The sequence below is a fragment of the Coregonus clupeaformis genome, chromosome 7, assembly GCF_020615455.1.
Source record: "Coregonus clupeaformis isolate EN_2021a chromosome 7, ASM2061545v1, whole genome shotgun sequence".
In the NCBI taxonomy this organism is placed as follows: Eukaryota; Metazoa; Chordata; class Actinopteri; order Salmoniformes; family Salmonidae; genus Coregonus; species Coregonus clupeaformis.
In genome coordinates, this window is record NC_059198.1 from 64,953,782 (window position 1) to 64,980,303 (window position 26,522).

General features: G+C 45.1%; 2 protein-coding genes across 8 annotated transcripts in view; one reads left to right on the forward strand and one right to left on the reverse strand.

Annotated features, from left to right (window-relative positions):
- The first annotated feature begins 2,954 nt into the window (after positions 1 to 2,954).
- Positions 2,955 to 6,630, forward strand: LOC121570288 (G-protein coupled receptor 183-like). The gene is made up of 5 exons (XM_041881755.1): positions 2,955 to 3,183; positions 3,619 to 3,794; positions 4,458 to 4,643; positions 5,839 to 6,039; positions 6,427 to 6,630. Exons 1-5 carry the CDS (start codon positions 2,955 to 2,957, stop codon positions 6,628 to 6,630), a joined length of 996 nt encoding a protein of 331 aa, XP_041737689.1.
- A 721-nt stretch (positions 6,631 to 7,351) lies between these two features.
- LOC121569995 (syntaxin-binding protein 4-like) overlaps positions 7,352 to 26,522 on the reverse strand; it is a 234,059-nt gene continuing 214,888 nt past the window's right edge. For 5 of the 7 annotated variants that reach the window (XM_045221477.1, XM_045221478.1, XM_045221476.1 and 2 more), the window contains exons 13-22: positions 24,892 to 24,988; positions 20,771 to 20,898; positions 19,952 to 20,044; positions 17,473 to 17,868; positions 17,172 to 17,222; positions 16,493 to 16,618; positions 11,592 to 11,708; positions 11,133 to 11,182; positions 10,701 to 10,901; positions 7,352 to 10,165 (exon numbers count right to left, since the gene is read on the reverse strand). In XM_045221477.1, coding sequence (XP_045077412.1) covers positions 10,099 to 10,165; positions 10,701 to 10,901; positions 11,133 to 11,182; positions 11,592 to 11,708; positions 16,493 to 16,618; positions 17,172 to 17,222; positions 17,473 to 17,868; positions 19,952 to 20,044; positions 20,771 to 20,898; positions 24,892 to 24,988 — 1,326 coding nt within the window. In that variant the 3' untranslated portion in view covers positions 7,352 to 10,098. Of the gene's footprint in view, positions 10,166 to 10,700; positions 10,902 to 11,132; positions 11,183 to 11,591; positions 11,759 to 16,492; positions 16,619 to 17,171; positions 17,223 to 17,472; positions 17,869 to 19,951; positions 20,045 to 20,770; positions 20,899 to 24,891; positions 24,989 to 26,522 lie in introns of those variants that run through there. The other 2 variants (XM_045221479.1, XM_045221481.1) reach the window with 2 other exon arrangements.

Genomic DNA, 26,522 nt, shown 5'->3' on the forward strand with positions numbered 1-26,522 from the left:
ACCTGTTGGAGTAGCATCGATACTGCCTTCCCCAGACCTGTTGGAGTAGCATCGATACTGCCTTCCCCAGACCTGTTGGAGTAGCATTGATACTGCCTTCCCCAGACCTGTTGGAGTAGCATCGATACTGCCTTCCCCAGACCTGTTGGAGTAGCAGCGATACTGCCTTCCCCAGACCTGTTGGAGTAGCAGCCATACTGCCTTCCCCAGATCTGTTGGAGTAGCAGCGATACTGCCTTCCCCAGACCTGTTGGAGTAGCATCAATACTGCCTTCCCCAGACCTGTTGGAGTAGCATCGATACTGCCTTCCCCAGACCTGTTGGAGTAGCATCGATACTGCCTTCCCCAGACCTGTTGGAGTAGCAGCCATACTGCCTTCCCCAGACCTGTTTGAGTAGCATCGATACTGCCTTCCCCAGACCTGTTGGAGTAGCAGCAATACTGCCTTCCCCAGATCTGTTGGCGTAGCATCGATACTGCCTTCCCCAGATCTGTTGGAGTAGCAGCGATACTGCCTTCCTCAGACCTGTTGGAGTAGCATCGATACTGCCTTCCCCAGACCTGTTGGAGTAGCATCAATACTGCCTTCCCCAGACCTGTTGGAGTAGCATCGATACTGCCTTCCCCAGACCTGTTGGAGTAGCAGTGATACTACCTTCCCCAGACCTGTTGGAGTAGCAGCCATACTGCCTTCACCAGACCTGTTGGAATAGCATCAATACTGCCTTCCCCAGACCTGTTGGAGTAGCATCAATACTGCCTTCCCCAGACCTGTTGGAGTAGCATCGATACTGCCTTCCCCAGACCTGTTGGAGTAGCAGCGATACTACCTTCCCCAGACCTGTTGGAGACCTGCAAGTCCTTTTATCCAGGTGCAATAGGGGCGGTCCTCGTCTCCCAGTAGTCCTCAGGTGAAGGAGCATTCCCTGTGCACACAGTTTAACTCTCCAGAGAATATCCAGTCTGGGTAAAGATAAACCTTCCCTATAGTCCCTAATTGAGCCAGAATAACAGAACAGTTCCCTGTACACACAGTTTATACATTGTTTCAGCTCTCTAAAACATTCCAGCGTGTCTTGGGAGACTATCAGTTCCACAGAGGGCTCCTTGGTAGAGCCAGAATAACAGAACAATAGCCTGCAGGGAGGCCTGTCTGTTGTTTATCAGCTGTCTGTGTGACTGAGGAGGATCGTGACACAGAGGTCCACACGTACTGCAGCTCACCTGAGACTCTGGTCTTAATTATGAGAACACTAGCTAGGAAGGAACTTTCCATTAAAGGGTCAGACCGCAGTTCAAACAATAACAAAACCAACACCCCGCCACATGTTTTGGTAAACAGCTGAGGGATGGGGTTTGAGAAATATAGCCACTCTCAAATTCATAGACAGAGCTATGGGTGCAAGGACTGACCATCCATGACATCAACATTATAGTTTTGACCATGTTTTTAAACTACACAGTATTTGTTTACATTGACTTTGTTTACAAACATTGGAGTAAAACTAGCTTATATTTTGGGTTCTGATGGGGTACAACAGTTGAACTAAGCTCATGAAGCATTTAGACATTTTATTCTGCAAGAATCAATGGCTATATATCATTCATTTAACAATCCAAAAAAGATTGTAGCAACTCCGGGTTGGCCCTTTAAAGGTCTAATGCAGCCGTTTTTTATCTCAATATCAAATCATTTCTGAGTAATAATTAAGTACCTTACTGTAATAGTTTTACATTAATAGTGGTCAAAAAGAAACAAAAATAGCTTTTTAGCAACAACAAAAAAATCTCAAGCAATCATTTTGCTTGGACTGTCTAGGAGTGGTCTGAATGAAGTTTGGAACTCTCTTTGTCATTGGTCTATTACAACTTACACCGTGATGTCACCAGGCAAGCCAAAACGCCACCCTTGCAAAACCTGCTGATTAGAAGGTAGATTGTATTTTCAACCTGCAGCTACTAGGAAATAACACTAATACATTTTTTCACACCTTTACAGTGTTAGTTTCATCAGCTGTTGTACAATTTGATACAAAAACACAGGAAAAACTGAATTTTGACTGCACTGGGCCTTTAAAGCATGGAATAAAGTGCTATACCATGATTTTAAGGGGACAATATATACAGATATATTTGATATGATGAAGACCTTGGCTAATGGAAGCATACTTCCTCCCGAGTGGCGCAGTGGTCTAAGGCACTGCATTGCAGTGCTAGCTGTGCCACTAGAGATCCTGGTTCGAATCCAGGCTCTGCTGTAGCCGGCCGCAACCGGGAGACCAATGGGGCGGCGCACAATTGGTCCAGGGTAGGGGAGGGAATGGGGGGTAGCTCAGTTGGTAGAGCATGGCGTTTGCAACGCCAGGGTTGTGGGTTCGATTCCCATGGGGGGCCAGTATGAAAATAAAAAAAGAATAATGTATGCACTAACTGTAAGTCGCTCTGGATAAGAGTGTCTGCTAAATGACGTAATGTAATGTACTTTTTGATGCTTAATCCATTAGTTGTGGATCAGTTCGTCACGATAAGGTTAAACTAGGATTTTGGAGATTAACATTAATACAGCCATCTAAATTAGTTGAATCTTGAGATTTTACTATGGACATTTGTTGGATAATTTATGCATGAAGTTGATTATTCATGATAGTTCACATTTAACTGCCAATGTGTATATCTATTAGTGATGGACCATGGTTGCCATGGTTGCCCACCACTCCTGTCCAATTTAACCCTCAGTAATAATGTATTATGTATAAGTCGCTCTGGATAAGAGTGTCTGCTAAATGATGTAAATGTAAATGTATACTAGATCCATTCATTAATACATTCATTAATAAGTGCCTGTTTATCTTTAAATCACATTTTGTTTCCACTTTTATTCAGCTTTTTTTTAAAAATCTCCATCAGTCTTGTTCAATCTGACCTCTGACCTCTGCTGTGTGTAAAGTAAACCATGGAGGATCCTCTCTTTCTATACTCAGCACTCAACACCACCAGTCTCCCCACTGCTCTCCCCCTCAACGTCATGATCAACAACAGTACTGTTACTGACCTCATGACCAACGCTACGTTCAAACCCTTCAATGTGTTTGAGGGGTGTGAAGAGATGGTGGCAGGGATCCTCTTCGACCTGACTGTTCAGACCTTCAACGTGATCCTGGGACTCCCTGCTAACATCTTAGGTAGGTAGCCCAGCGGTTAGAGAGGTTAGAGCAGCGCACCAGTAGCCGGAAGGTTGCTGATTCAAATCCCAGGTACCATCTTGTACCATTGTGGCCTTGAGCAAGGCCCTTAACCTTTACATAACTCCAGGAGCATCGCCCCTGATCCTATACTCCTTCCACTGTGTTTGTATTTACATAACTCCAGGAGCATCGCCCCTGATCCTATACTCCTTCCACTGTGTTTGTATTTACATAACTCCAGGAGCATCGCCCCTGATCCTATACTCCTTCCACTGTGTTTGTATTTACATAACTCCAGGAGCATTGCCCCTGATCCTATACTCCTTCCAGTGTATTTGTATTTTGGGTATCGGGAGCAGAGAAATGAACTAATATCCGTCTCTGATGGACTAAGAAACTAGCTAATAAAATCTTTGTCTGGCCTTGTGTTAGTCCTGGTGATTCTGCTCCGGAGCCGTAAGGAGCCGTCCTCCTCAGACATCTTTCTTGGCTGTCTGGCCTTCATGGACGCTTACTTCGGCATCATGGTCCCCTTCAGCTATCTGAACTTCTACTACTGGCACAGCAAGGACGTCTGGTCCGCTCTCAAGTTCTCCTACGGCGTCAAGGTAAAGGAGAATTTCAGTGTATCTGGATTCTGGAATTTCTGCGTCTGATATTGTACCCTATTCCCTACATAGCACACTACTTCTGACCAGAGCCCTATGGACACCCCTATGGACACCCCTATGGGCAACCCTATGGACACCCCTATGGACACCCCTATGGTCACCCCTATGGACACCCCTATGGTCACCCCTATGGACACCCCTATGGACACCCCTATGGACACCCCAATGGGCACCCCTATGGACACCCCTATGGACACCCCTATGGTCACCCCTATGGACACCCCTATGGACACCCCTATGGGCACCCCTATGGGCACCCCTATGGTCACCGGTCAAAAGTACACGATATAGGGAATACACACTATGTCGCAGAGGTTGCATCCAAAATGACACTAAATTCCCTCTATAGTGCTCTATGGACACTGGTCAAAAGTGTGCACTATGTAGGGACTATGGGGCCATTATTTCATACTCACATCTGACAATAAAGTCAACTTTTTCACCTCCTACTCCTCCTTCCTCCTCCTTCCTCTTCTCCTCCTTCTCCTCCCCCTCCGCCTAATTCTCCTCCTCCTTTCTCTTCTCCTTCTCCTCCTCTTTCTCCTTCTCCTCCTCCTCCTCCTCCTCCTCCTCCTCTTTCTCCACTTTCTTCTCCTCTAGGACGCCAGCGGTCCTCTGTTCCTGTCCTGTATCTGTTTGGATCGGTTCGTGGCGGTCCTCTTCCCACTCGCCTACGGCCAGCTGAAGGATACCAAGTACAGGGTGGCTCTCTCCGCGGTGGTCCTGGGGCTCACTTTCACCTACGCCTCCGCCAAGACCGTCGGGGGCCTGCCCAACTTCGAGAAGGTCAATCCATAGATCAATCAATTAGTCAAGCAATTAATCAAGCAATCACACTTTTTTGCATAGCACGTATTGGACAAAAGTAGCAATACAATGCACTTCACACTATAAAATAATATCAATAACATATATAAATAAAAACAAACTGAAACCAGGCCTAATGAAAGGAAAGGGAATAAAACAATCTGAGACCAGGCCTAATGAAAGGAAAGGGAATAAAACAATCTGATACCAGCCCTAATGAAAGGAAAGGGAATAAAACAATCTGAGATCAGGCCTAGTGAAAGGAAAGGGAATAAAACAATCTGATCTGAGACCAGGCCTAATGAAAGGAAAGATAATAAAACATTCTGAGACCAGGCCTAATGAAAGGAAAGATAATAAAACAATCTGAGACCAGGCCTAATGAAAGGAAAGGGAATAAAACAATCTGATCTGAGACCAGGCCTAATGAAAGGAAAGATAATAAAACATTCTGAGACCAGGCCTAATGAAAGGAAAGATAATAAAACAATCTGAGACCAGGCCTAATGAAAGGAAAGGGAATAAAACAATCTGATCTGAGACCAGGCCTAATGAAAGGAAAGGGAATAAAACAATCTGAGACCAGGCCTAATGAAAGGAAAGGGAATAAAACAATCTGATCTGAGACCAGGCCTAATGAAAGGAAAGGGAATAAAACAATCTGAGACCAGGCCTAATGAAAGGAAAGATAATAAAACAATCTGAGACCAGGCCTAATGAAAGGAAAGGGAATAAAACAATCTGAGACCATTCCTAATGAAAGGAAAGGGAATAAAACAATCTGATCTGAGACCAGGCCTAATGAAAGGAAAGGGAATAAAACAATCTGAGACCAGGCCTAATGAAAGGAAAGGGAATAAAACAATCTGAGACCAGGCCTAATGAAAGGAAAGGGAATAAAACAATCTGATCTGAGACCAGGCCTAATGAAAGGAAAGGGAATAAAACAATCTGAGACCAGGCCTAATGAAAGGAAAGGGAATAAAACAATCTGAGACCAGGCCTAATGAAAGGAAAGATAATAAAACAATCTGAGACCAGGCCTAATGAAAGGAAAGGGAATAAAACAATCTGATCTGAGACCAGGCCTAATGAAAGGAAAGATAATAAAAGCACGGCTAAAAAGGTGCATTAAAAATTGTCTTTAAAAAATGTCCACTTCTGCTACCCTCAGGTGTTGACAGGGACGATCCTGGCAACGTTTGCCTGGATGGTGTTGTGTAACGGGGCCATCCTGGTGGCCCTGAAGAGTTCCAGAGGCTCTGGGAAGGACAACATGCACCCCATGAAGAAGAAAGCCTTCAAGATGGTGATGTCGGTCCTGTCCATCATCGTGTTCAACTACTTGCCGCCGGTGGCTCTGTTCCCTTTTGAGGTGATGACCTGTGTGCATAGAAACTGAGGAGACTCATTGACTTCCATTCTAGTGATTCTATTTATATGGTTGTCCTTAATGATGTTGTCTGATGTATAAAGGTACATTCCAACATGACTTGTCAACAGGGTTGGACAGTTCCAGTAACTTTCCCAAAATTCCCACGTTTTCTAGAAATCCTGGTTGGAAGATTCCCGGAATTAGAAGGGAATAATCAGGAAATGCGGAATACTCCAACGAGGAGTTCTGGAAAACCTGGGAAATTTGGGAAAGTTACCAGAACTTTGCAACCCTAGCACTGTCCTTAATGATTTGGCCAGATGAACAAAGATAAAATCCTATTATATTTTTTTGAATGGCAGTTAAGTGTCTGATATCCCCTCCCAGGACCACTACCCTCCGGATACGTTCCGCTGCCTGGTGCAGCCGGTGGGGTATGCCTTCATTAACATCAGCAGTAGTATCCAGCCAATCATCTACCTCTCTAGACTGGAGAAGATCCCTTTCCTCCCTGACGCCTGGACCAAGTGGTGCTGCTCCTCTAACTTGAAGGTCAAGGAGGTGAAGGTGGAGACCATCTCGCCTGCTTAAAGATTAACGGGCATCAAAGTTTCTTCTGAAATAAAAGTGATGGTTCTCAAAATACAGTTGTTATAAATGTAACAGCTGGATGATGGAATAAAATGAATGGCCAGTAAACAATGGATGAAAGTAATTTGCTTACATTCCATTTAGCTAATATATATATATACTGTATATGGTATAGATTAAGGAGCAACAAAAATATTTATCTGTCCTTCAGCTCTCTCACTTCCTGGAACTCTTTGGCTAGGACTGAGGCGCCATCATTTGTACAAAGATGAGAACTACATGTCTTACCAGTAAAACGCTCAATATTGTTTTGTGAATCATTTGGGGGAAAAATATGTATTAACACTCTTATAAACATGTATTTTTCCAGTCTTTTGTTTTCCAGTCTTTTTCTTTGAAATTGATAATGAAGTGGAGAGGAGGTCCAGATGATCTCTATCTTTAGTTGGGTGGCTGCTAGCTTACACAGGCATTTAGAGGTACTACGTATAAACCCAGTCTTACTACCAGGGTTGGGGTCAATTCAGAAACTCAAGACTGGAATAAGAATAGTCCACGTTGAACATATTATGACATTGTTGAATTGAAATGTACATTCACTGAAATTGACCTCAACCTTGGTTACTCCCCTGTTGTAAGTAGGCTGGTATTGAAGTAAAAAAACAGACATGTAGAAATATATAGTAGGAAACTACAGCTACACAGATGTATTTGAGGGTATTCCTTTAATAAAAAACAGTAAAAGAAAGTTAGAGGCCACACATAAGATGCAATCTAGTTCAATTACAGGACTACATGTCAGTTATTTTTTGAAAAGCATGTGCATTTAACAATATTAAATAAAATAAATCTTACACATTTAGCCTGCTATGGTATGTCTTATAAATGTTAGATGACCTCCTGTTGTACATCTCTCATTGGCTGTGTCCCAATAATCTCTCTTTCTTCCTGAAGTGTGCACTTGTTCACTACTCCCCCACAAATTTAAAAGCATTGGATTAGTGTTGGCATGAGCTGGACTCTAGAAGGAATTCCATATTCCAGTCATTTCCTTTGAAATCCATAGTGCTCACTTCGGGAGAAAGGAGAGATTATTGGGACGCAGCCCATTTATCCCTCCACACAGGTATCGTTATCATACAGCCTAGTAATTTAAACAGACGGAATAGCTATTGCATTTCTCTACATTCCTGAAACCAAACATTTGATTCCATAGTTGGATATTGAAAGACAGGTTTTTAGAACCAGAACCATGCAGTGATCGTATGATACTGATGATTATGCTATGGATGGTGTTTTGAGTTGAGAAACACTGCTTGTGTTGCGTCTCAATACTCATCATTGGCTTCCTTTCCTGGTCTCCTTTCCTCATCTCATTTCCTTCAGTACCTCTAACAGGTGAAAGGATTGGATAGCTTTCCACCATATTGCTTTTTCACCTACAGTATCATTCCTTTCCATATCACTGGTCATGAAGGAAAAGGACACAAGGAAAGGACACAAGGAAAGGGAGCTAGTTACGACTATTGAGACACAGCCACTGCTAAAAGGCCATTGTTGTTGTTTTTCCCATTCTTTTCTTATTGCCTTGGTAACGTAACCTCAATCTCAGAGGACAAGCCAACAAGCTGTGGGTTATGGTTATGGAATGGAATGGAATTTCCACACAGCTGTTGCTTTGGAGATGCAGTTCTAACAGAAGTTATGGAACATATGTGATATGACAGAGTAGTTAGTATTCACAGAACTCAACAGTTTGTCCAGTTCGATACTTAACAGCAAGGAAGAAAGGAATCCTCATAGACAAAACCTTGAACGAGCTACAATTGACACAGAAATACTCTGGCTCTGGCTTGGTCCATCGGATTTGTTTGTTTGTTTGTGTGCGTTTGTGTGTGTGTGTGTGTGTGTGTGTGTGTGTGTGTGTGTGTGTGTGTGTGTGTGTGTGTGTCAGTCAGAAGACGTGGAGAAGGACATCGAAGGAGAGTGCAATATTTATTTCAGCAAGATTTACAAGGTTTTATAATAACAGCAAAGGCAGACGTCTCGGTGTCGCCATGATTGCTCGTTCAGGTCCTAAAGCTTCTTCCTCTTCTTCGGTATCCATCTCCAGTCCAAAATCATCTTCAAAACGACAGACAGTTCATCAGAGCACTTCAGTATAGGGACAAGCAGTCTCTGTACACAGGGTCATCATCATGGTGACACGATGTCATCAGGATGAGACGCTTTGGATCAGGGCACATCGTCCATGTTATCCTCTCTCTCTGAAGTATACACATACAGAGTACTTACTGTACCCATGGCGATACAGCTGTAGAGACAACTAGGGCTAGGTTCCAATACCCTAGCCTGGCATCCTCTCCTCACAGCTGTGGCTATAGAGACTGTTAGGGCTAGGTTCCAATACCCTAGCCTGGCTTCCTCTCCTCACAGCTGTGGCTATAGAGACTGTTAGGGCTAGGTTCCAATACCCTAGCCTGACTTCCTCTCCTCACAGCTGTGGATATAGAGACAGCTAGGGCCAGGTTCAAATACCCTAGCCTGGCTTCCTCTCCTCACCTCTGGGTTGTGAGCAAAAATACACATTTCTGATCTCTGAAAGATAATGAACACTAACGTCTTCTTCTCTCTTCGTATCCTTAAGGACCACTGATCCAAAAATAAATGGATGGAACCAATTTGACAAGCAGTCAATGCCATACCGGCATATTGAATGTAACTATCCAGTCTCAACAGATTTCAGTGGTCAGGAAGGATACAAGGAAATAGGATACAAGGAAATAGGAGATGAGAGAAGGAAGCTTTTATAGAGTATTGGAACACAGGGATGGAAAGGTTCAGTGCATCGTCATCATAGCTCATGCTGTACGTCTGTACATCTACAAACCCAACAGTAGCACCTTGACTTTGCAGTGCTGTCTTATCGACTACGGTAAGCTCTTTGGACAAAACTGAACTGCATCTACAAGTCTCTGCCATTTCACCTCAAAACCTGCTATCCTTCCCAGTCACTCCCAGTTGAGAATCTCCCCTTCGTTCACATTCTGACAAATGCAAAATATCAACACAGAAATGTAAGTACACATACAGCTGTATTAGAAAACAGAAAAACTAGTACATTTTGCGGTTAATCGGTAAAGCAATCCCAGAACACTGACTGAAGCCTCAACTAACGATTATTTTTAAAGAGTTGTAAGTATTTTTTAAACGAACACTGGATAGCATCCTACATACAGTTTCACTGGTTGTCGCTCTCAATTTGTCTGTCTCTCTGTCTGTCTGTCTGTCTGTCTGTCTGTCTGTCTGTCTGTCTGTCTGTCTTTTAAAGGGTTGTTGGTAGTTTTTAGGTAAAGGTAGTCAGCCAAGCACAGTGTTCTCCTGAGCCCAGTGCCAAGCCACGTTGTTCTTTTGACGTCCTTGCAACGTTCTCTAAAAACGCTCTCTATGATGTTCTCCAAACGTTCTCTACTGGTGGCGCTTGTCTTTGGCTGGAACTCCTGTAGGAGACGTCTGAGCCGGCGAGCTGTGAGGGCTGAGGACGAGAGGACGAGAGGGAAGAGGGGAAGGTAAGGAGGAGGAGAGGGAAGAGAAGGAGAGGATGAAATGCAAAAAAAGGGAAGAGAGGCTAGATTTTTGATTAGTTTGTTGAAACGTATAAGGTGACAATACATTGATAATACACTTTAAGAAATGGCCACACAAGTTCAGCAAACTCAAAAGTTCCAAGCCAATTACATTCTAGATAGCAATAATCAATATTAGCGTCATTGCAGTGTTCAAGGTTGGAGTTACAGACGTAGAGAGATTTGGAGCACAGAGCAAACACCACAGACTATGGCTATCAACGACTCAGAGGCCAAACACCACAGACTATGGCTATCATAGCATCAGAGGCCAAACACCACAGACTATGGCTATCAACGACTCAGAGGCCAAACACCACAGACTATGGCTATCATAGCATCAGAGGCCAAACACCACAGACTATGGCTATCAACGACTCAGAGGCCATATTCCATCTAGATCCAGATGGGTTATCAGTGGAAGTAAGTGCTGATCATACTTACTCTGCGGCCCGGTTAGGGTCCATGGCTGGGTCAGGTGGTTCACCCCCCTCTGAGTCACTGAGAGGGGCTGTATCATCGGTGCTGCTCAGGGTTCTGACCCCCTCCACCAGCTCCCTGGCCTCTGCAGCTAGCTGGCAGGCTGGGTCTAGTATGGGAGAGGGGGTATCTGGACTGTCTGTGGCTGGAGAGGTCCTGTTACCCCTGGAGAATGCAGGATACATATTAGTACAAACAAGAACACACACACACGTGCACACACACACACACGCACGTGCACACACACACACACACACACACACACACACACACACACACACATGCACACACACACGTGCACACACACACCCTCCAGTGATATCAACAGACTGTAAGAATGAACAAAAGTTTGAAGGGTTCTCATAAAGGAGATACATTTGGAAGATAAGCACTTACCCATTTTCCATTCCAAACAAGCTGGGGGTGGTGAGCACTTTGTGAACATTCTGAGAAATAAACAGTCAGCCAGTTAGTCAGCCAGCCAGTTAGTCAGCCAGCCAGTCAGTCAGTCAGTCAGTCAGCCAGCCAGTCAGTCAGCCAGTTAGTCAGTCAGCCAGCCAGTCAGTCAGTCAGTCAGTTAGTCAGTCAGCCAGTCAGCCAGTCAGTCAGTCAGTCAGTCAGTTAGTCAGTCAGTCAGTCAGTCAGCACAGAAATCCACATTCATAAAACTAAAAAGTAGTTTTGAGCCAGTAGGAGGCAGTACAGGTTCAGAACATCAAAGAGCACAACTAGAGGCGTCAGCTATGGCTCACAGGTAGGTGTGTTACAGAACCTGTGTGACTGTGTTTACAGCTGAGAAGTGGACAGGTAGTGTTGTTGTAAAGGTGTGTTACTGTGTTACAGGTGTAATGTTACCTGTGCGAAGCCCAGTAGTTTCTTGTTGGAGATCTCCAGGTGTCTTCTGCTCAGCTCAGACTTCCTCAGCTGACAGCCAATCATCGACAACTTCCTGTTTAACTCCATCACATCCTCCTGGGGTACAACACACAGAACAACTTCCTGTTTAACTCCATCACATCCTCCTGGGATACAACACACAGAACAACTTCCTGTTAAACTCCATCACATCCTCCTGGGGTACAACACACAGAACAACAGTCAGTAGATGTACTAGCAAGTACACATAGCAAGTACACTAGCAGTACACATAGCAAGTACAAGTACACTATTTGTTCTGAATTCAGAATTAGGAGTAACTGGTGTAGGTTTGCCGTTAAAGTAAGGGTCAGTGGAAAAGTGGAAAAAACATACATTAAGACAGAACGAGAGCTGTGTAGAGACAAGGAAGAAAGGGGTTTTGCACACTGGATCTCTGATTGTAAGGCTTAATTTATGGTAGAAAAGACTAGTGTTGTCCTGGTGGGTCACAGTAATTTATGGTAGAAAAGATTAGTGTTGTCCTGGTGGGTCACAGTAATGTATGGTAGAAAAGACTAGTGTTGTCCTGGTGGGTCACAGTAATTTATGGTAGAAAACACTAGTGTTGTTCTGGTGGGTCACAGTAATTGATCATAGAAAAGACTAGTGTTGTTCTGGTGGGTCACAGTAATTTATGGTATAAAAGACTAGTGTTGTCCTGGTGGGTCACAATAATTTATGGTAGAAAAGACTAGTGTTGTCCTGGTGGGTCACAGTAATGTATGGTAGAAAAGACTAGTGTTGTCCTGGTGGGTCACAGTCATTTATGGTAGAAAAGACTAGTGTTGTTCTGGTGGGTCACAGTAATTTATGGTAGAAAAGACTAGTGTTGTCCTGGTGGGTCACAGTAATTTATGGTAGAAAAGACTAGTGTTGTTCTGGTGGGTCACAGTAATTTATGGTAGAAAAGACTAGTGTTGTCCTGGTGGGTCACAGTAATTGATCATAGAAAAGACTAGTGTTGTTCTGGTGGGTCACAGTAATTGATCATAGAAAAGACTAGTGTTGTTCTGGTGGGTCACAGTAATTTATGGTATAAAAGACTAGTGTTGTCCTGGTGGGTCACAGTAATGTATGGTAGAAAAGACTAGTGTTGTCCTGGTGGGTCACAGTCATTTATGGTAGAAAAGACTAGTGTTGTCCTGGTGGGTCACAGTCATTTATGGTAGAAAAGACTAGTGTTGTTCTGGTGGGTCACAGTAATTTATGGTAGAAAAGACTAGTGTTGTCCTGGTGGGTCACAGTAATTTATGGTAGAAAAGACTAGTGTTGTTCTGGTGGGTCACAGTAATATATGGTAGAAAAGATTAGTGTTGTTCTAGTGGGTCACAGTAATTTATGGTAGAAAAGACTAGTGTTGTTCTGGTGGGTCACAGTAATTTATGGTAGAAAAGACTAGTGTTGTTCTGGTGGGTCACAGTAATTTATGGTAGAAAAGACTAGTGTTGTCCTGGTGGGTCACAGTAATTTATGGTAGAAAAGACTAGTGTTGTTCTGGTGGGTCACAGTAATATATGGTAGAAAATATTAGTGTTGTTCTAGTGGGTCACAGTAATTTATGGTAGAAAAGACTAGTGTTGTTCTGGTGGGTCACAGTAATTTATGGTAGAAAAGACTAGTGTTGTCCTGGTGGGTCACAGTAATTTATGGTAGAAAAGACTAGTGTTGTTCTGGTGGGTCACAGTAATTTATGGTAGAAAAGACTAGTGTTGTCCTGGTGGGTCACAGTAATTTATGGTAGACAAGACTAGTGTTGTCCTGGTGGGTCACAGTAATGTATGGTAGAAAAGACTAGTGTTGTTCTGGTGGGTCACAGTAATTGATCATAGAAAAGACTAGTGTTGTTCTGGTGGGTCACAGTAATTTATGGTATAAAAGACTAGTGTTGTCCTGGTGGGTCAAAGTAATTTATGGTAGAAAATACTAGTGTTGTCCTGGTGGTCACAGTAATTTATGGTAGAAAAGACTAGTGTTGTCCTGGTGGGTCACAGTCATTTATGGTAGAAAAGACTAGTGTTGTTCTGGTGGGTCACAGTAATTTATGGTAGAAAAGACTAGTGTTGTCCTGGTGGGTCACAGTAATTTATGGTAGAAAAGACTAGTGTTGTTCTGGTGGGTCACAGTAATATATGGTAGAAAAGATTAGTGTTGTTCTAGTGGGTCACAGTAATTTATGGTAGAAAAGACTAGTGTTGTTCTGGTGGGTCACAGTAATTTATGGTAGAAAAGACTAGTGTTGTCCTGGTGGGTCACAGTAATTTATGGTAGACAAGACTAGTGTTGTCCTGGTGGGTCACAGTAATGTATGGTAGAAAAGACTAGTGTTGTCCTGGTGGGTCACAGTAATTTATGGTAGAAAAGACTAGTGTTGTTCTGGTGGGTCACAGTAATTTATCATAGAAAAGACTAGTGTTGTCCTGGTGGGTCACAGTAATTTATGGTAGAAAAGACTAGTGTTGTCCTGGTGGGTCACAGTAATTTATGGTAGAAAAGACTAGTGTTGTTCTGGTGGGTCACAGTAATTTATGGTAGAAAAGACTAGTGTTGTTCTGGTGGGTCACAGTAATTTATGGTAGAAAAGACTAGTGTTGTTCTGGTGGGTCACAGTAATTTATGGTAGAAAAGACTAGTGTTGTCCTATTGGCTCACATTAATTTATGGTAGAAAAGACTAGTGTTGTCCTGGTGGGTCACAGTAATTTATGGTAGACAAGACTAGTGTTGTCCTGGTGGGTCACAGTAATTGTCACGCTCTGGTTCCGGGACTTGGTATTTTAGCCAGAGTGTGTTAAGTATTGTTGTGTTTGGGTTGGTTGGGTGGTTATTGGTTGTTTCTGTGTTTGGGTGAGTGACTCCCAATCAGTGGTAACGAGTGTCAGCTGTCGGCTCGTTATCTCTGATTGGGAGCCATATTTAAACTGTCATTGTTCACCTTGGGGTTGTGGGTTTTTGTTCTATGTTCAGTCGGTGTAACTGAGGACGTCACGGATCGTGTTTTGTTTTGTCGTGTGTTTCTACATTAAAATCATCATGTTCACTCCCAACGCTGCGCTTTGGTCGTACTTCATTGGCGCCCGTGACAGAAAAACCCACCACAACGAGACCAAGCAGCAGTTGGATAACGAGTGGTGGAGCCAGAAGAGCGAAGGTTGGGAGAGGACTATGGAGGCCTGGTCCACCGAGAGGAGAGACCCCCAGAAAATTTTTAGGGGGGGCTCACGACGTCGGGGGCAGAAGGTGTACGGCCCGGAGGAGTGCAAGAGGTTGGCAGATATGGCCGCCAGTTTAAGGGGGGCCACTGGTTACGAAGGGGATGGAAAGTGTGGAGGCACGGCGAGAGGTACTGGGGGGTGTTTCCAGTCCGGTCCGGCCCGTTCCTGATCCCCGTGTAGGGCCAGGGGTGTGTGTCCCCAGTGCGGTTCTGTCTGTTCCTGTTCCTCGCATTGAACCTACGGTGCGCGTCGCCAGCCCGACTCGGCCCGTTCCTACTCCCCCGCACCAAGTCTGTGGTGCATTTCGCCCAGCCCAGCCCGGCCTGTCCCTGCTCAACGCACCAAGCCTACGGGGTGCGTCGCCAGCCCAGCTCGGCCTGTTCCTGCGCCCGCACCAAGTCTGTGGTGCGTTTCGCCAGCCCAGCCCGGCCTGTTCCTGCGCCCCGCGCCAGGCCTACGGGGTGCGTCGCCAGCCCAGCCCGGCCTGTCTCTGCTCTACGCACCAAGACTACGGTGTGCGTCGTCGGCCCAACTCGGACTGTTCCTGCCACTCGCACCAGGCTAAGGGGGGCGAGTCGTCAACCTGGTTCAGCCTATTCCTGCTACTCGCACCAAGCCAGGGAGGCGAGTCGTCAACCTGAGGAGGTCCGTTCCGGCCCACGTACCAAGCCGAGGTGCGATCGTCGGCCAGGTCCGGTCCATCCCCTGTCTCACGCGCCAAGCTAGGGGTGCGCGTCATCAGTTTGGATCCAGCCAGCTGGGTTGGATTGGACCCGGGGCCATTACGGGGGAGTTATGTAGGGTGGTGGTCAAGCCCGGAGCCGGAGCCGCCTCCGAGGAGCAACACCCACCCAGCCCTCCCCTATTTGGGGTTTTGAGGCGCGGTCGTAGTCCGCGCCTTTAGGGGGGGGTACTGTCACGCTCTGGTTCCGGGACTTGGTATTTTAGCCAGAGTGTGTTAAGTATTGTTGTGTTTGGGTTGGTTGGGTGGTTATTGGTTGTTTCTGTGTTTGGGTGAGTGACTCCCAATCAGTGGTAACGAGTGTCAGCTGTCGGCTCGTTATCTCTGATTGGGAGCCATATTTAAACTGTCATTGTTCACCTTGGGGTTGTGGGTTTTTGTTCTATGTTCAGTCGGTGTAACTGAGGACGTCACGGATCGTGTTTTGTTTTGTCGTGTGTTTCTACATTAAAATCATCATGTTCACTCCCAACGCTGCGCTTTGGTCGTACTTCATTGGCGCCCGTGACAGTAATGTATGGTAGAAAAGACTAGTGTTGTCCTGGTGGGTCACAGTAATTTATGGTAGAAAAGACTAGTGTTGTTCTGGTGGGTCACAGTAATTTATCATAGAAAAGACTAGTGTTGTTCTGGTGGGTCACAGTAATTTATGGTAGAAAAGACTAGTGTTGTCCTGGTGGGTCACAGTAATTTATGGTAGAAAAGACTAGTGTTGTCCTGGTGGGTCACAGACACTTGTCTGGGTTGTTTCAGAAATCGAGAGGTCTGCTACCCCTCCACTGCGACCAACATTCACGTCTTTTTGTCTGCTTTGTGGTCACTTGTGTCTACGGCCCACCCAGACGACACTAGCCTTTTTCTATCATAAATTGGTTTTAAGTCTACCTTAGTAGCCTCCAGACCCTTCTGTTTCCTGCCCGCCAGTTGGTTCTTCAGGTCTTTGATCTCAGCCTCCAGCAGTGTAATGACCTCTTCATAGTCCTGCTCTGCACTGTTACTATGTCTCTCGCTCTGCAGGGGGTAGAAGAAGAAGATGATGATGATGAAGGAGAAGCAGAAGAAGAAGAAGAAGAAGAAGATGATGATGATGATGATGATGATGATGAAGGAGAAGAAGAAGAAGAAGATGATGATGATGATGATGAAGGAGAAGAAGAAGAAGTTGAAGAAGAAAAAGAAGAAGCTGATGATGATGATGATAAAGGAGAAGAAGAAGAAGATGATGATGATGAAGGAGAAGAAGAAGAAGTAGAAGAAGAAGAATATGATGATGATGATGAAGGAGAAGAAGAAGATGATGATGATGATGATGATGAAGAAGAAGATGATGACGATAATGATGATGATGATGATGATGATGATGATGATGATGATGATGATAAAGGAGAAGAATTGTACCCAAGGTCCAACGGAAATTCTACTTCGGCTTTATCCCCTCGGAAAGACACACATACACACACATAGAAGTTGGAGCAGGGGGCAGCCATACTGCAGAGACCATGGAGCAGTTGTGTGGGTGAAGAGTCTTGTCTTGTTTTGTGGTTTATTAGAAGATTAATATTACCTGCAGACGAGTCTTCAGATGACTGTTCTCCTCCACCGTCGCACACGCTTTCTGATGGAGGGAGGGAGGGAGGGAGGGAGGGAGGAGAAAGAGCAAGAACGAGAGTGTGTTAATACAACTATGCCTGGCAAAGAGATACGATCATCCGATACGATAGGATAGGATATGATGGGATATGATAGGATAGGATAGGATATGATGGGATATGATGCTATATACTAAACTGTAATACAATATAATACTACTGCTTCATTAATCCATCAATTAGCATTGTGATTGGCTGAATCCGGTTGTCACTCACATCTGAGGTGCTGTGTAGCTCCTCCTCCAGGGTCGTCTTGCTGTCCTCTGTCTCCTTCAGGGAGACCTGGGGTAGTGTAGGAAAACCACCAGCTTGACTGACCTGGGGTAGTGTAGGAAAACCAGCAGGTTGACTGCCCTGGGGTAGTGTAGGAAAACCAGCAGGTTGACTGACATGGGGTAGTTTAGAAAAACCAGCAGGTTGACTGCCCTGGGGTAGTGTAGAAAAACCAGCAGGTTGACTGCCCTGGGGTAGTGTAGGAAAACCAGCAGGTTGACTGACATGGGGTAGTTTAGGAAAACCAGCAGGTTGACTGACCTGGGGTAGTGTAGGAAAACCAGCAGGTTGACTGCCCTGGGGTATTGTAGGAAAACCAGCAGGTTGACTGTGACTTGACTGTGAACAAAGTTAAAGTCAATTCAAAGTTACTCTGATACACATTGCAACATTGTAACATTGTAACATTGCAACATTGTAACATTGTACCATTGCAACATTGCAAACTTGTACCATTGCAACATTGTAACATTGCAACATTTTAACATTGTAACATTGTATATTTGTGTATAAACATTTACATGAGTACATATACTGTACATGGTGTATGAAAATTAACAATTTACACTGAACAAAAATATAAACGCAACATGCAACAATTTCAAAGATTTTACTGAGTTACAGTTCATATAAGGAAATCAGTCAATTGAAATAAATTCATTAGGCCCTAATCTATGGATTTGACATGACTGGGAATACAGATACGCATCCGTTGGTCACAGATACCTTTAAAAAAAGGTAGGGGCATGGATCAGAAAACCAGTCAGTATCTGGTGTGACCACCATTTGCTTCATGCAGCAGGACACATCTCCTTTGTATAGATTTGATCAGGCTGTTGATTGTGTAATGTGGTATGTTGTCCCACTCCTCTTCAATGGCTGTGCGAAGTTGCTGGATATTGGCGGGAACTGGAACACGGTGTCGTACACATCGATCCAGAGCATCCCAAACATGCTCAATGGGTGACATGTCTGGTGAGTATGCAGGCCATGTAAGAACTGGGACATTTTCAGCTTCCAGGAATTGTGTACAGATCCTTGCAACATGGGGCTGTGCATTATCATGCTGCAACATGAGGTGATGGCGGCGGATGAATGGCACGACAATGGGCCTCAGGATCTTGTCACGGTATCTCTGTGCATTCAAATTGCCATCGATAAAATGCAATTGTGTTCGTTGTCCGTAGCTTACGCCTGCCCATACCATAACCCCACCACCACCATGGGGCACTCTGCTCACAACGTTTACATCAGCAAACCGCTCGTCCACACGACGCCATACACACTTCTACCATCTGCCCGGTACAGTTGAAACCGGGATTCATCTGTGAAGAGCACACTTCTCCAGCATGCCAGTGACCATCGAAGGTGAGCATTTGCCCACTGAAGTCGGTTACGACGTAGAACTGCAGTCAGGTCAAGACCCTGGTGAGGACGACGAGCACGCAGATGAACTTCCCTGAGACGGTTTCTGACAGTTTGTGCAGAAATTCTTCGGTTGTGCAAACCCACAGTTTCATCAGTTGTCCGGGTGGCTGGTCTCAGACGATCCCGCAGGTGAAGAAGCCAGATGTGGAGGTCCAGGGCTGGCGTGGTTACATGTGGTCTGTGATTGTGAGGCCGGTTGGACGTACTGTCAAATTCTCTAAAACGATGTTAGAGGCGGCTTATGGTAGAGAAATTAACATTAAATTATCTGGCAACAGCTCTGGTGGACATTCCTGCAGTCAGCATGCCAATTGTATGCTCGCTTAAAACTTGAGACATCTGTGGCATTGTATTGTGTGACAAAACTGCACATTTTAAAGTGGCCTTTTATTGTCCCCAGCACAAGGTGCACCTGTGTAATGATTATGCTGTTTAATCAGCTTCTTGATATGCCACACCTGTCAGGTGGATGGACTATCTTGGTTAAGAAGAAATGCTCACTAACAGGGATGTAAACAAATTTGTCCACCAAATTTTAGAAAGATAAGCTTTTTGTGCGTATGGAACATTTCTGGGATATTTTATTTCAGCTCATGAAGCATGGGACCATCACTTTACATGTTGTGTTTATATTTTTTGTTCAGTATAGTTATAAATTACCACAAAAAAAAGTTATTTGTTCAACATTCCATTATCCAGTGATTTATAAAATTTACATTATATCGTGTTATAAATGTAAAAGTTATTAATTATGTTGAGAAAAGCTATTAGATTAGCCAGTGGTTATAACACTATCAGTTGCAGTGGATATCTGAAAATGACTGTTAATAAAGTTTGATGTCATTGAATGTGATATTCACAGCTCTCTCTCTCTCTCTCTCTCTCTCTCTCTCTCTCTCTCTCTCTCTCTCTCTCTCTCTCTCTCTCTCTCTCTCTCTCTCTCTCTCTCTCTCACACACACTGACGTGATGTTTGGACAGGAGTGTGAGTTCACCTTGAGTTGTTTAATCTGGTTCTGCAGCTGTTTCACCTCCGTCTGAAAGTGTTCCAGTTCTTCACTACTGTAGGAGCATTCTGATTCAAAGGTCTGATACACAACACAGCAATAGCATTAGACTGGGGGTGGGGGTCTCTCTCTCTCTCTCTCTCTCTCTCTCTCTCTTTTGCTCTCTCTCTCTCTCTCTCTCTCTCTCTCTCTCTCTCTCTCTCTCTCTCTCTCTCTTTTGCTCTCTCTCTCTCTCTCTCTCTCTCTCTCTCTCTCTCTCTCTCTCTCTCTCTCTCTCACACACACACTTACGCATTGTATGTGCACACACACCCAAGCACACACACACTCATACATACGAAGACGTGAGAAGCACAGCCCTCATCTGACAGGGAACATCACAATGGAGGCAGGCAGCTCTTAAAGACAGTCTGTGTGTGTGTGTGTGTGTGTGTGTGTGTGTGTGTGTGTGTGTGTGTGTGTGTATGTGACAGGCACCATCACAATGAAGCTCTTAAAGACAGCTTTGATGATTCCCTTGTGCTGCTGCTGCACGGTGTAATCTCCTCTAAGAAACACGGTTTTTAAATCCTCTTCACTAACTCAAACTTCACAAAATAACACAAGCCTCAAAGTCAGGAGGACTTTAATAAACCCACTACTTTGAAACAAGAAGCACAAGTCAATGTTGTTTTCTTTAATCCCTGTGTGTGTGTGTGTGTGTGTGTGTGTGTGTGTGTGTGTGTGTGTGTGTGTGTGTGTGTGTGTGTGTGTGTGTGTGTGTGTGTGTGTGCGTGTTCGTGTGTGTGTGTGTGTGTGTGGGCTTACCGGGGAGTGGAAGGCGGAGGTGTCCATCAAGCTAGCTGCTTCGTGATAGGAGAACATGAACTCTTTCTGCCCTAGTCCCGCCTCCTCCAGCTTCTCTTGGTAGACGTTGCGTGTGGCCTCAACAAAGTCTGCCCGACGACAACAAATGCAAAAGAAGGGTTATACTCTAAATAAATAAATAAATAAAACATGAGGAGCCAATCGGAACCCCTTATTATGTAGTAAGTTGTGAAATGGGAGCCATCGAGGACACAGACTGTGTCTGAACAGGGTAAAGGGATGTTGGTGTGGCTGGGTTGGGTTGGGGTCAAGTCCATATTAATTCAGTCAATTCAAGTTTACTCAATGCTTCTCTGTGAGATTTTTTATTGTGTGGAATTTGTGTTTAACACCTGAATTGACTGAATTGAAATGGATGGCGCTGATAGACATGGCCGCTCTGTTTCTAGCTCCTACACAACTTTGCAGTATTTCGTTTTTATGTGTGTTATTTCTTACATTATCAGCCCAGAAAGTTTTTGTGCGTTATTACTTCCAGCATTTCGACCAGAAATACAATTTTCCTGAATTGGATCCTTTGTTCATACCCCCCAAGGCGATTTAACTTATCCCAGAGTAAGACGTTTAAGCGTGTTAACCCTCGCAAGGCTGCCATCCCAGACGGCATCCCTAGCCGCGTCCTCAGAGCATGCACAGACCAGCTGGCTGGAGTGTTTACGGACCTATTCAATCTATCCCAATCCCAGTCTGCTGTCCCCACTTGCTTCAAGATGTCCACCATTGTTCCTGTCCCAAGAAAGCCAAGGTAACTGAACTAAAAGATAATCGCCCCGTAGCACTCACTTCTGTCATCATGAAGTGCTTTGAGAGACTGGTCAAGGATCATATCACCTCTACCTTACCTGACACCCTAAACCCACTGCAATTTGCATACCGCCCCAATAGATCCACGGATGATGCAATTGCCATCGCACTGCACAATGCCCTCATCTCATCTGGACAAGAGGAATACCTATGTGAGAATGCTGTTAGTTGACTACAGCTCAGCCTTCATTAGGCTCGGGGCTCTGGGTCTGAACCCCGCCCTGTGCAACTGGGTACTGGACATCCTGACGGGCCGCCCCCAGGTGGTGAAGGTAGGCAACAACACCTCCACTATGCTGATCCTCAATACAGGGGCACCACAAGGGTGTGTGCTCAGCCCCTCCTGTACTCGAAGATACAACAGTGGTAGGCCTGATTACCAACAACAACAAGACAGAGTACAGGGAGGAGGTGAGGGACCTGGCTGAGTGGTACCAGGAAAATAACCTCTCCCTCAACGTCAACAAAACGAAGGAGCTGATCGTGGACTTCAGGAGACAGCAGAGGGAGCACCCCCAAATCAACATCGACGGGACCGCAGTGGAGAAGGTGAAAAGCTTCAAGTTCCTCAGCGTACAGATCACTGACAATCTGAAATGGTCCACCCACACAGACAGTGTGGTGAAGAAAGCGCAACAGCGCCTCTTCAAACTCAGGAGGCTGAAGAAATGTGGCTTGCCCCCTAAAACCCACAACATTTACAGATGCACCATTGAGAGCATCCTGTCGGGCTGTATCAACGCCTGGCAACCGCAGGGCTCTCTAGAGGGTGGTGCGGTCAGTCCAACGCATCACCGGGGGCACACTGCCTGCCCTCCAAGACATCTACAGCACCCGGTGTCACAGGAAGGCCAAGAAGATCATCAAGGACCTCAGCCACCGGAGCCACGGCCTGTTCACCCCGCGAAGGTGAGGTCAGTACAGATGCATCAAAGCTGGGACCGAGAGACTGAAAAACAGCTTCTATCTCAAGGCCATCAGACTGTTTTCACTAGCCATCACTAGCCAGCCTCCACCCAGTACCCTGCCCTGAACTTAGTCACTGTCACTAGCCGGCTACCACCTGGTTACTCAACCCTGCACCTTAGAGGCTGCTGCCCTACAGTGAGGGAAGAAAGTATTTGATCCCCTGCTGATTTTGTACGTTTGCCCACTGACAAAGAAATTATCAGTCTATAATTTTTATGGTAGGTTTATTTGAACAGTGAGAGACAGAATAACAACAACAAAATCCAGAAAAACGCATGTCAAAAATGCTATAAATTGATTTGCATTTTAATGAGGGAAATAAGTATTTGACCCCTCTGCAAAACATGACTTACTACTTGGTGGCAAAACCCTTGTTGGCAATCACAGAGGTCAGACGTTTCTTGTAGCTGGTCACCAGGTTTGCACACATCTCAGGAGGGATTCTGTCCCACTCCTCTATGCAGATCTTCTCCAAGTCATTAAGGTTTCGAGGCTGACGTTTGGCAACTCGAACCTTCAGCTCCCTCCACAGATGTTCTATGGGATTAAGGTCTGGAGACTGGCTAGGCCACTCCAGGACCTTAATGTGCTTCTTCTTGAGCCACTCCTTTGTTGCCTTGGCCGTGTGTTTTGGGTCATTGTCATGCTGGAATACCCATCCACGACCCATTTTCAATGCCCTGGCTGAGGGAGGGAGGTTCTCACCCAAGATTTGACGGTACATGGCCCCGTCCATCGTCCCTTTGATGCGGTGAAGTTGTCCTGTCCCCTTAGCAGAAAAACACCCCCAAAGCATAATGTTTCCACCTCCATGTTTGACGGTGGGGATGGTGTTCTTGGGGTCATAGGCAGCATTCCTCCTCCAAACATGGCGAGTTGAGTTGATGCCAAAGAGCTCCATTTTGGTCTCATCTGACCACAACACTTTCACCCAGTTCTCCTCTGAATCATTCAGATGTTCATTGGCAAACTTCAGACGGGCCTGTATATGTGCTTTCTTGAGCAGGGGGACCTTGCGGGCGCTGCAGGATTTCAGTCCTTCACAGCTTAGTGTGTTACCAATTGTTTTCTTGGTGACTATGGTCCCAGCTGCCTTGAGATCATTGACAAGATCCTCCCATGTAGTTCTGGGCTGATTCCTCACCGTTCTCATGATCATTGCAACTCCACAAGGTGAGATCTTGCATGGAGCCCCAGGCTGAGGGAGATTGACAGTTATTTTGTGTTTCTTCCATTTGCGAATAATCGCACCAACTGTTGTCACCTTCTCACCAAGCTGCTTGGCGATGGTCTTGTAGCCCATTCCAGCCTTGTGTTGGTCTACAATCTTGTCCCTGACATCCTTGGAGAGCTCTTTGGTCTTGGCCATGGTGGAGAGTTTGGAATCTGATTGATTGCTTCTGTGGACAGGTGTCTTTTATACAGTTAACAAGCTGAGATTAGGAGCACTCCCTTTAAGAGTGTGCTCCTAATCTCAGCTCGTTACCTGTATGAAAGACATCTGGGAGCCAGAAATCTTTCTGATTGAGAGGGGGTCAAATACTTATTTCCCTCATTAAAATGCAAATATATTTATAGCATTTTTGACATGCGTTTTTCTGGATTTTTTTGTTGTTATTCTGTCTCTCACTGTTCAAATAAACCTACCATTAAAATTATAGACTGATAATTTCTTTGTCAGTGGGCAAACGTACAAAATCAGCAGGGGATCAAATACTTTTTTCCCTCACTGTATGTACATAGACATGGAACACTGGTCACTTTAATAATGTTTACATACTGTTTTAGCCATTTCATATGTATATACTGTATTCTAGTCAAGGCCATCCTATGCAACTATTGCTGTACATATACTATTCTATCCGACGTATTCTACATATATACTATATATTCTATCCACATACTGTCCATAATGTCTATACATCCCATCACACATACTGTATATATATATTTATTCTCCGGATTCCGACATTGCTCTTCCTAATATTTATATGTTTCTTAATTCCATTATTTTACTTTTAGATTTGTGTGTATTGTTGTGAATTCTTATATATCACTGCACTGTTGGAGCTAGGAATTTAGCTACACCCACAATAACATCTGCTAAATATGTGTATGCGACCAATACAATTTGATTTGATTTGAATTGACCCCAAACCCTGATAACTATGATGACGGTATACCTCTGTAGGACAAGGTTCCCTGTGGGTCAGTGGTAGCTATGGTGACAGTAGGTGTGTGGTAGCTATGGTGACAGTAGGTGTGTGGTAGCTATGGTGACAGTATACCTCCGTAGGACACGGTTCCCTGCGGGTCAGTGGTCAGACTTTGTCTCAGCTTCCTTCTCTTCTCCTCTGTCACGTCCAGACCCAGGTACGACAACGCCTGGTGGTGGTGGGGGGGAGAGAGAGGGGGGAGAGAGAGAGGGGGAGAGAGAGAGAGGGGGGGAGAGAGAGAGGGGGGAGAGAGCGAGAGGGGGAGAGAGAGAGGGGAAAGAGAGAGAGAGGGGTAGAGAGAGGGGGAGAGAGAGGGGGAGAGAGAGGGCGAGAGAGAGGGGAGAGAGAGAGAGAGAGAGAGAGCGAGGGGGAGAGAGAGAGGAGAGCGAGAGAGAGAGGGGGAGAGAGAGAGGGGGAGAGAGAAGGGGAGAGAGAGAGGGGAGAGAGAGAGAGAGAGAGAGAGAGAAAGAGTTAATAAGAATTTCAATGTCACATGATGGTAAATCCCTGCTCACTGAGGACATGGTGTTTGTCAGGGTATTACAAAATAAAACCCTCTTCTGTGTGGTTGAAGTCCAAATCCTGCAGGGGGCGGTATAACAGCAGTATAACACCACCAAGCTCTCTTTTCCTTGAACTTGGTTGACAACATCTCTACACTAGACAAATGATAGATCTTCAGATAAACTACCTGTTGCTCTCTCTCTCTCGCTCTCTGGTTCTGGTTATCTCTCTCTCTCTCCCTCTCTCTCTCTCTCTCTCTCGCTCTCTCTCTCTCTCTCTCTCTCTCTCTCTCTCTCTCTCTCTCTCTCTCTCTCTCTCTCTCTCTCTCTCTCTCTCTCTCTCTCTCTCTCTCTCCCTCCCTCCCTCCCTCCCTCCCTCCCTCCCTCCCTCCCTCCTATCCTCAATCATTTGGAAAGAATATACTGTCTTCATGAGGGAGATCATATTATAAAGTGTCTGTGTGTTGTTCATTCAACCTAAACTAACCCTGTCTCTGTTGGATGTCACCACAGTGAACCAGTACAGTAAAGCTGTAGGGCATTGTGTCTGTGTGCGACATTAAAGTGCTCCCCCCTGCAATGCAACTCGTACCAGGCAGGAACCAGAGGCAGGGAGCAAGGACTAGAGCCAAGGACAGGGCATAATCCCATTAATGAGACAGTGGTAGATTAGGGTCAGTCACAGACTGAGTGAGATTAAGATTAGATTAAAATCACTGCTAAACAACTGCAGTGGGCGTCCATGACAAAACTACAGGCACACAGAGATACAGAGATACATGGGGAATGGAGAGAGAGGAGAGAAGGAGATAGAATAGAGAGAGAGAGAGAGAGAGAGAGAGAGAGAGAGAGAGAGAGAGAGTGAGAGAGAGAGAGAGAGAGAGAGAGAGAGAGATTAGACCCAACCAAATCATGAGAAAACAAAAATATAATTACTTGACACATTGGAAAGAATTAACAAAAAAACAGAGCAAACTAGAATGCTATTTGGCCCTCAACAGAGAGTACACAGTGACAGAATACCTGACCACTATGACTGCCACACCGGTGGTCACGAGTCATGAAGGCAGTCAAATTCCACGTGACCGTTTAGTCATGGTAACTAGACTGACATCAGTGCAAATGTAATCGAAAATCTAATCAAACACTTCATGAGAGCCCATGAGCTCATCTTGCGCAACATTTCTATAGGCTATGCAA

What these genes read in the sequence shown, in the direction of transcription:
- LOC121570288 (XM_041881755.1), top strand. Translation starts at nt 2,955, where the DNA reads ATGGAGGATCCTCTCTTTCTATACTCAGCACTCAACACCACCAGTCTC. An exon ending in ACTCCCTGCTAACATCTTAG is followed by an intron (nt 3,184 to 3,618) that starts GTAGGTAGCCCA and finishes GCCTTGTGTTAG; the next exon opens with TCCTGGTGATTCTGCTCCGG. An exon ending in AGTTCTCCTACGGCGTCAAG is followed by an intron (nt 3,795 to 4,457) that starts GTAAAGGAGAAT and finishes CTTCTCCTCTAG; the next exon opens with GACGCCAGCGGTCCTCTGTT.